The sequence below is a fragment of the Podarcis tiliguerta genome, assembly GCF_965153285.1.
Source record: "Podarcis tiliguerta genome assembly, chromosome: 11".
In the NCBI taxonomy this organism is placed as follows: domain Eukaryota; kingdom Metazoa; phylum Chordata; class Lepidosauria; order Squamata; family Lacertidae; genus Podarcis; species Podarcis tiliguerta.
The window spans coordinates 60,356,525-60,366,336 of record NC_139544.1 but is presented as its reverse complement, the minus strand read 5'-3'; the positions used below and the strand labels follow the sequence as shown (position 1 = coordinate 60,366,336).

General features: G+C 46.6%; 1 protein-coding gene across 1 annotated transcript in view; it reads left to right on the top strand.

Moving 5' to 3' along the window:
* The first annotated feature begins 559 nt into the window (after nt 1–559).
* The window catches only part of NOL6 (nucleolar protein 6), a 69,230-nt gene continuing 59,977 nt past the window's right edge, over nt 560–9,812 (top strand). Inside the window, exons 1-6 of the mRNA XM_083402702.1 lie at nt 560–780; nt 2,272–2,505; nt 4,131–4,247; nt 6,005–6,184; nt 7,250–7,418; nt 8,331–8,465. Of these exons, the coding sequence (XP_083258828.1) occupies nt 2,272–2,505; nt 4,131–4,247; nt 6,005–6,184; nt 7,250–7,418; nt 8,331–8,465 (835 nt within the window). The 5' untranslated portion in view covers nt 560–780. The remainder of the gene's footprint in view (nt 781–2,271; nt 2,506–4,130; nt 4,248–6,004; nt 6,185–7,249; nt 7,419–8,330; nt 8,466–9,812) is intronic.

Here is a 9,812-nt window from a genome sequence, read left to right as displayed (position 1 = left end):
CTGCTTTTTAAGATGCTGTCTAGGTTAGTGATCCCCTTCATGGATCACTGCCTTGCCCTTTTGAAGGGGCTTGAATAACTCAGAGAAGCTATGAGCTATGCCAAGCAGGGCCACCCAAGATGGACAGGTCGTAGTGGAGAGTTTTGACCAAACGTGATCCACCTGAAGGAGGAACCAACAAGCCACTCCAGTATCCCTGCCAAGAAAACTTCATGGAAAAAGACAACAAGGAAAACCATAACTTTAACTATATGGACCTTTGTTGGCAAGGTGATGTCCCTGCTTTTTAAGATTAAGATTATTTTTAACAATAATAATAGCAACAGCAATAACCGCTCCTTTTAGGGTCTTCTGAACCTGGGCAGACCCTGCCGACGCCTCGTGCGACCCAATCACAGCAATACTAAAAGCATAATTTTTGCTACTGATTTCTGTCCTTTGCGGTGTGGAATGATCTCCTATGCGTACCCGGAATTCCTCCCGCAAGCAGCGAGATGGGCTCCTCTTCATCTTTTCTTATATCTCCGTTCCACAGAGCGGCGCGTCGATAGAGACCGCTGTTCGGAAGGCGCTAGGCGCGTGCGCGTCGACTGTGGGCGTGGCCTCGCGGCCAGCTTTGTTCCAATTGGATGGGGTTTCTTTCCTTTTTTGCCCTCCCTCCTGCGTTTGGGCTGTTTCGTCCAATCAGGAGCCACCCGGAAGTGAGCAGAGGCTGCTCCGGATTCCGCGTGGCTTTGCTTAGTTCCACCCACGTGGAATGCAGGAGGGACCAAGCAGAAGGTGGGTGCCGTGTAATGGGGGGGTTGCGCGTGATCCTGAGGGAGATCCTAAAGCTGTAGAATGGGAAGCAAGAACATTTTGTGTTGTCAGCCGCCCTGTGATCTTCGCGTAAAGGGCGGCGTGCAAAACTGATGAATAAAATAAATTAAGTAATTGAATAACGGAACTTAGACAGCAATCTAAGTGAAGAAGTCGGATAAAAAAATAGGATAACCTGTCCCTGGTTTACTTCGATGGCATTAAAGAGAGAGAGGAGGAAAAAATGATGTCGATTTAGTTTTTATATTGCTTATTATATTAAAACATGGCGTGCTCTGGTCCATGGGGTCACGAAGAGTCGGACACGACTAAACGATTAAACAACAACAACATATTAAAGCATATGTCTAAGGGGTTTACCGAAAACTGAAACAACAACAGACAAGATGAACAAAAATATTACAAAAATGCCCAGTTATGTAGCATTTGGGGTTCAATGTCACTTTTTCGTTGTAGAGAGTGTGAAAGTAGTCCCATAAGCAGTGCCGGATTTACGTACAGTGGTACCTCGGGTTACATACGCTTCAGGTTACAGACACTTCAGGTTACAGACTCCGCTAACCCAGAAATAAGTACCTCGGGTTAAAAACTTTGCTTCAGGATGAGAACAGAAATTGTGCTCCAGTGGTGCGGCAGAAGCGGGAGGCCCCATTAGCTAAAGTAGTGATTCAAGTTAATAACAGTTTCAGGTTAAGAACGGACCTCCAGAACGAATTAAGTACTTAACCCGAGGTACCACTGTATAAGCTAAACAAGCTATAGTTTGAGCCCCACTCTCTTGGGGGCCCCCCAAAAAATGTAAAGGGAAAAAAACCTGGATGTACGTTTCCAGAATATAAGATAAAAACAAATAAAATAAAACCTACATACAGCAACAGTGTTTTTGTGCTGTGTAGGCTCCTGTGTTGTAAGTAATGGGCCCTGCCTGCTAGCCTGCTCCCTAAAATATCACTGGTTTGCTCATTTCTATATTAATTGCTTTGATGAAATACGTATTTTGTTATGTACAAATGGCTTTAGCTACCTATTAGGTCCATAAATTACCATATAGCATATCTTCAACACAAAAAAAACTGCAACAATTTGTTGTTGACAGGGCAGCTGGACATATAAAGGGCCCCATTACCTTCAGTAGCTGAGGGCCTCATCAAACCTAAATCTGGCCCTGCCCATAAGGAAGATCTTCACTCCACATTCTTATCCGGGGACTGATCGCATTTATCTTGAGTAATGGCTATAGTAGTAGGTGTCCCCAGACCCATTCTCGTCTCTTTACCCATCCGTTGGGGAGTTGGAAGTATTCTGACAAGTCGATTCATGAAAACAATTCAATTCAATAAGGTCCTGCTTATTCAAACGAACTTCTTAGCAGGCTTGCACGGATAAATTAAAATAAAATGACACTGGGGTTACTTTCAAGGCTGATCTGTTTTCCCTTTGGCCTCTCTGCAGATGTCTGAAGATGCAGAGAGAGAAGCAGGCGTGGGAGACTCCGAGAGAGAATATGCGGAGGCTCTTGCTAAGGAAGGGAGACCACGAGGGAAGAAAAGGCCTCTTGCTGCTGAGGGCGTCCTGCAACCGGTGAAGCTTTGCAAGGCTGAACTATACAAGCCGCCCACCAACGAGGAGCTGACACGCCTGAAGGAAACAGAGAGCCTGTTTCACTCCAACCTTCTGCGCTTGCAGGTCAGGCTAACTTAGCAGGGTTAGTGCTTTTGTGGGCAGGTGTTGTAGAATCATAGAATCATAGAGTTGGAAGAGACCACAAGGGCCATCGAGTCCAACCCCCTGCCAAGCAGGAAACACCATCAGAGCACTCCTGACATATGGTTGTCAAGCCTCTGCTTAAAGACCTCCAAAGAAGGAGACTCCACCACACTCCTTGGCAGCAAATTCCACTGTCAAACAGCTCTTACTGTCAGGAAGTTCTTCCTAATGTTTAGGTGGAATCTTCTTTCTTGTAGTTTGGATCCATTGCTCCGTGTCCGCTTCTCTGGAGCAGCAGAAAACAACCTTTTCCCCTCCTCTATGTGACATCCTTTTATATATTTGAACATGGCTATCATATCACCCCTTAACCTCCTCTTCTCCAGGCTAAACATGCCCAGCTCCCTTAGCCGAGAAGGGAGAAGGGTTCCTGTAACTAATTATTTGTACTTGCAAGCACCTGCATGGCACCCAGAATTTTGCTTCAGTCTATGGGCTTTCCAATTCTTTCTGTGTGTTCAAAGAATCATTAACTTTCTCCTGTTCAGTGCTTCTAAGATCTTGCCTAGCACTGGCTCCAGTCACTTTCCAGACTCCTCTTTCTCCCTCGGTTCTCCAACTACGCTGTCTTACTGAGCTTCCTGCCCCATTTTGCTTAAATGCCCGGCTTCTAGTCCTCTCCTGTGAAGCTTTCTTTCTGCTGTTCTGTTTTACAGTTGAACCTCTACTCACGACCACAATCTGTTCCAGAGGCCCGTCCTTATGGCGAAGCGGGTTGCTGGTAGAAGCGCCATTGTGCGCAGGCGCATTCAGCGGCAGCCTGCTTCTGCGCATGTGCAGACAGCGACAGTTGCTTCAGCGCGTGTGCAAATCACGGCAAACCCGGTGTTTACTTCTGCGTTTGCTGTGGTTGCGACTTGTAACGGGCCAAAGTAGAGCGGGACATAAGTAGAGGTTCTACTGCACATCCTTTTCATTTCTTCTTAAGGTGTTCTTTCATTCCATCTTGTCTCACCATTAGTTATTGTTTGTTTTATATATTGTATTATGTAATGCCCGGTGGGAAACCCAGCCAGATGAGTGGGGTATAAATAATAAATTGTTGTTGTTGTTGTTATCATCATCATCATCATCATCATCTCACTTTTATAAAGGTAAAGGTACCCCTGCCCGTACGGGCCAGTCTTGCCAGACTCTAGGGTTGTGCGCCCATCTCACTCAAAGAGGCCGGGGGCCAGCGCTGTCCGGAGACACTTCCGGGTCACGTGGCCAGCGTGACAAGCTGCATCTGGCAAGCCAGCGCAGCACACGGAAACGCCGTTTACCTTCCCGCTGGTAAGCGGTCCCTATTTATCTACTTGCACCCGAAGGTGCTTTCGAACTGCTAGGTTGGCAGGCGCTGGGACCGAACGACTGGAGCGCACCCCGCTGCGGGGATTCGAACCGCCGACCTCTCAATCGGCAAGTCCTAGGTGCTGAGGCTTTAACCCACAGCGCCACCCGTGTCCCTATCTCACTTTTAGGTTGTTAGTAAAAGCAATGAAGTTGTATTTTTTTAAAGTGCTAATGTGGTGACTGGCGTCTCTCCTTTCTCCCCTGTGCAGATTGAGGAGCTTTTAAAAGAGGTGACTCTCAAGGAGAAGAGGAAGCAGAAAATCGACTCCTTCCTCCGCGAAATCAATGCCTTGCTGAGCACAGTCCCAGAGACCTCGCAGAGAGACGTATGTCCAAGATGCATGTAGTTTTACAACCCAATCTTATGCATGTTCACCCGGAAGTAATTCATGGGGCTCGCTCCCTAATAAGTGCATTTAGGATGGTGGCCTTTGTGCTTGAGGTGTAAACACTTGCTGCAATCCTAGCAGTTTTGTTTAAACCCAACAAACTGTGATGAATCCTAGCTGTGGTTTGTTTGAAACAAGCTAACTTCAGAGCACAGATCATGGAGCTGGCTTCTTTCAACACATCATACTTAAGATTAGCCGCGGTTTAGGGTATGGATGTAACATGGAACTGTAGCTCCTCAGAAGTAGGAGCTTCCAATCTCCTTGCTGCTACCCCAGTGGAGAAGGAGAGCTTAAACGTACATGTGTGCCTGCGGCAGCAGACTCATTTCCTTCACAGCAAACCATATTTTATCATGGTGTTCAAATGTGGCCACTGAAATGGACCCTAGTCCCAGCATTGTACATCATAACTGTTAGTGTCTTCTTCCCAAGGGTCTCTGGCAAAAAGAGGCTTTTCCTTTTTTTAAAAAAAATAATAATACTTTATTTAGAATTCAACAATAACAAAGGAAAAAACCACAGTAGTTGCTACATCAATTCATTACAATTAACCAATTTTAACAATATATAAATGGTACTAGAAAAATTACACAACATCACTTTTAACTTACTGAAGTTTTCATATTACACTTTTATCTCTTTATCTCCTTCTTAACATATAAAAAAGAGAAAGACCAAGAAAGGAGGCACAAAAAAAAGTGAAGAGGAAGAAGGGGGGGGGGAGGAAAAAAACGAAAAAAAAAACGAAACACATTTATTTTGCTTCCGATAAGACTCATTGTATTATTGTTTCTACAATTTTTTTCACACAGTTCCAAGATATTGTATTGCTTTATTTGTTTTCGTCAGATATCAAAAAACATTATATTTTTAGTTGTACAAGGATCGCTCTATTTCTGCCAGGAGATATTTGTTATTGTAACGCTTTTCCAAATACTCCTTAAAGATTTTACATTCTTTCTGTACTTTCTGTTTTGGACAACATCTAATTCTCCCTGTAATAATAATAATAATAATAATAATAATTAAAAATTTTATTTATATCCCGCCCTCCCCAGCCAAAGCCGGGCTCAGGGCGGCTAACAACAATAAAACAGTACAAAAGTACAGCACAAACAACACTCTAAAATCATTCATTATAAAATTAATTAATTCAAGCCACTGGCAACCATTGGGCCAGAGCTCCGCGAAGATTGCCGAGGGAGGGAGTCAGGCTGTGCCCTGGCCAAAGGCCTGGTGGAACAGTTCTGTCTTGCAGGCCCTGTGGAAAGATGTCAAGTCCCGCAGGGCCCTGGTCTCTTGTGACAGAGCGTTCCACCAGATCGGGGCCACGGCCGAAAAAGCCCTGGCTCTAGTTGAGGCCAGCCTAACCTCTCTGTGGCCCGGGACCTTCAAGATGTTTTTATTTGAAGACGGTAAGTTTCTCTGTGGGGCATACCAGGAGAGGCGGTCCCGTAGGTACGAGGGTCCTAGGCCGTATAGGGCCATCTGTAGATATTCTATCATTTGGACCTGCCACTCATTTATCGTAGGTGTTTCCTCCCTTTTCCAGTTTCTTGCAATTAAGATCCTGGCTGCCAAAAAGAGAGGCTTTTCCTAGCTCTGTTCACTGAGATCCTTTTTCACTGGCGGGTCCCATCCTGTACTCAGGGTGTGCTTTAACCTTTTTCTCCTACCCTGTCTCCTCCTAGATCACCAATCAGTCCTGGCTCCCCAGTGGAGTGAAGGTCCCTCTCCAGCAGCTTCCTTTCTGCGTCAAGGGCCACTTTCGCTTCCTTCCCCCTGCCGAGGTGAAAGTGGTGGGGAGTTACCTGCTGGGCACCTGCATCAAGCCCGAGGTCAATGTGGATGTGGCAGTGACGATGCCCAAGGTGAGTGGCACTGGCACAAGGGAGAGGCAGACCACGAGCTGCTTAGCTTCAGCATTGTCTTCATTCCACAGGGCCTAAATTTGCAATAGGTTTTGTGGTTTGTGTGTTTGTGTGTGTGTATGCCAACAATGGCATAATAATTTCTAGATTCAGGTAGGTAGCCATGTTGGTCTGACGCAGTCAAAATAAATAAAAAAATTGTCCGGTAGCACCTTAGCGACTAACTAAGTTTGTTCTGGGTATAAGCTTTTGTGTGCATGCACACTTCTTCAGATACCAAAAGCTTATACAGTGGTGCCATTTCAAGACGAAAAGAATCCGTTCCGCGAGTCTCTTAGTCTAGCGGTTTTTTCGTCTTGCGAAGCAACCCTATTAGCGGATTAGCGCTATTAGCAGTTTAGCGGCTATTAGCGGCTATTAAAGGCTTAAGGGATTAGCGGATTAGCTGCTAAAAGGCTATTAGCAGCTTAGTGCCTTAGAAAAAGGGGGTGGGGAGCGAACAAGAATCGCAAGACATTTTCGTCTTGCGAAGCAAGCCCATAGAGAAATTCGTCCTGTGAAGCGCATTGAAAAACGGAAAACCCTTTCGTCTAGCGGGTTTTCCGTCTTGCGAGGCATTCGTCTTGCGGGGCACCACTGTACCCAGAACAAACTTAGTTGGTCTTTAAGGTACTACTGGACAATTTTTTAATAATTATGTTGAAGGCAAGTTTCAAAAAAATGTTTTTGTAAAGGTATATATCTTATGAGGCAATCCTTCTTGCTGGCCCTATGGGGCAGTCTCCTTGCTAGCCCTAGTAGGACCAACTTGGCCAGTTAGCCCTGGTGATCATTTGATGTCTACTGACTAGGTCCCCCCCCCCCCCCCGCAAAAAAAAAATGACCGCTGAATTTTTGAATTTTATTGATATTGATGCTGCTTTTTATGTTGTACTTTATGCTGCTTTTAAGTCGCATTTTAATCAGTGTTTTCTTTTGCTGCCAGCCGCCCTGAGCCCGGTTTTTAAACTGGGAAGGGCAGGGTATAAATAAAAATTTATTGTTATTATTATTAATTGCTGTTAGGAGATCTTCCAGGACAAGGACCACCTAAACCAGCGCTACCACCGCAAGAGGGCTCTCTACCTGGCTTGCTTGGCTCAGCACCTGGCCAAGAAGAAGCTCTTCGGGGCCGTGAAGTTTGCCTACGTCAACGGCAACCACCTGAAGCCGGTCGTGCTCCTGCAGCCGCAAGGTGAGGGTGGCTTTCCGCCTGCTCCTTGATCCAGACCCCTTTCCTTTTTCTTGGTCTCCCTGTAATAGAGCACCAGGTTTGGGCAGAAAAATAAGTGATGGGTTCTGGTGGGCTGAGCAGGAGTGTGATGCTGCAATGTAAGAGGCAGGTGCAGTTTTCGATTGCATGAGGCTGCATCTTAAAGCGGGGCAGGCTAGGCTGAGAGGCAGTGAGCATCATGGCCAAGCAGGGATTCAAACCCAGGTCTCATAGGTCCTAGTTTGATGCTCCAACCACTACTCCACACTGTCTCTCTTACTTACATACCTCGCCCATCTCTGAATGGTCAGGCATGAATTCAGAAAACATTACACAAGTGCAAGACTATAATGGAATCATGAAATAAAACCACAAAGCTAACCAATGATGGGGACATGGGTGGTGCTGTGGGTTAAACCACTGAGCCTTGAGCTTGCCGATCAGAAGGTTGGCAGTTCGAATCCCTGCGATGGGGTGAGCTCCCGTTGCTCGGTCCCTGCTCCTGCCAACCTAGCAGTTCGAAAGCACGTCAAAGTGCAAGTAGATAAATAGGTACCGCTACGACGGGAAGGTAAACGGTGTTTCCGTGCGCTGCTCTGGTTCACCAGAAGCAGCTTAGTCCTGCTGGCCACATGACCCGGAAGCTGTACGCCGGCTCCCTCGGCCAATAAAGCGAGATGAGCGCCGCAACCCCAGAGTCGGCCACGACTGGACCTAATGGTCAGGGGCCCCTTTACCTTTTAACCAATGATGAAGTTAGCAGTGTAGCAGGAGGGGAGACGTCCAGTCCACCAATGGAGGGAGATGTTCTTAAAAGTCTTGTCCTGGGTGCCTTCTCCTTATCGATTCTCCTGGCTTGCCTTTTGCTCACCCTGCTTCGTGGGGTTTCCCCAGGGAAAGACATGAAGTTGGTGACTGTCCGCCTCTACGCCTGCCCTGCCCAGGGCGTCTTCAAGACCAGTCGCCTGCACCCCAGCAAGAACAACGTCCGCACGGCTTGGTTCACGGAGAAGCGCTCCCCTGTCGCAGGTATTGTTATTATTCTATACTTATTTATACACCGCCTTTCCCTGCTGATGGGGACTCAAGGAGACTTACACTGTGTGTAACGCTTCCGAGCACAATTCAAAGTGTTGGTGCTGGCCGTTAAAGCCCTAAACAGCCTTGGTCCAGAATACCTGAAGGAGTGTCTCCACCCCCATTGTTCTGCCTGGGCATTGAGGTCCAGCGCCGAGAGTCTTCTGGCGGTTCCCTCATTGCGAGAAGCAAAGCTACAGGGAACCAGGCAGAGGGCCTTCTCGGTGGTGGCGCCCGCCCTGTGAAACACCCTCCCATCAGATGTCAAAGAGATAAACAACTACCTGACATTTAGAAGACATCTGGAAGGCAGCCCTGTTCAGAGAAGTTTTTAATGTGTGACATTTTGATGTATTTCTCATCTTTGTTGGAAGCCGCCCAGAGTGACTGGGGAAACCCAGCCAGATGGGCGGGGTAAAAATAATAAATTATTATTATTATTATTACTGATCTACACGCATAAAACAAATTCACGCACAGGCGTCTTCCAAAAGCCCATCCCAAACCCAAGCCCCAAAAGTCCCATGGTGATCGGCAAATGGTAGCAGGGGCAGGATCGTGAAATCTGGAAGCCCCTAGTCATCAACCGGCTCATGGGCGGTGGATACAGATTCAGTCATTCTGACTCGAGGAACGAGGCAGTGGAGCAGCTCGGCAGCTGTATCCATGACTGAGCAGCCCTTTTTAGGATCCACTCTGCTCACCCCGAAAAGGGGGAGAGGCTAGAAAAGGTGCCCTAAACATAGTCTGCCTCCCTTTTTCCCTGACTGCATTACCGCGCCCAGTGGGGTCACCACCCATTGGTTGCAAAAGACAATTGAACTTTTTTTCAGTCTTCCTCAGCTACGAGTGATTGCAAAAGAAGAAGACGACAAATAAAATGGGAATAGCTAAAAACGTAGGAGAAAAAACAATCACCAAAAAAAGCAATTAAAGCAAGCCAGTTCCCATAAACCTATTGGAACAAAAATGTCTTCACCTGCCTGTGGAAGGAGAGCAAGGAAGAGGCCAATCTTGCTTCTCTAGGGAGGAAATTTTAAAAAATGTTTTTCTGGTTATTGCTGTTTTCCTTTTGTTCCCCCTGTGAACGATGCCATGGCCTTTGGCTTGCGCAATCAAGTTTATGAATGAATATATGAACCTTTGATGAACTTGTGTATTCCTGCCTAATAACCCCCCTTCTAAGCTATACAGAAAGTTAGCCAGAGTGTGTCCATTTTAGACTCGGATGTTGTGTTTCTGTTGTTGGGTTCTGGGCAGTTTTATGCCAGACAAGAAGGCCGCAGCTGACAGCGTCCG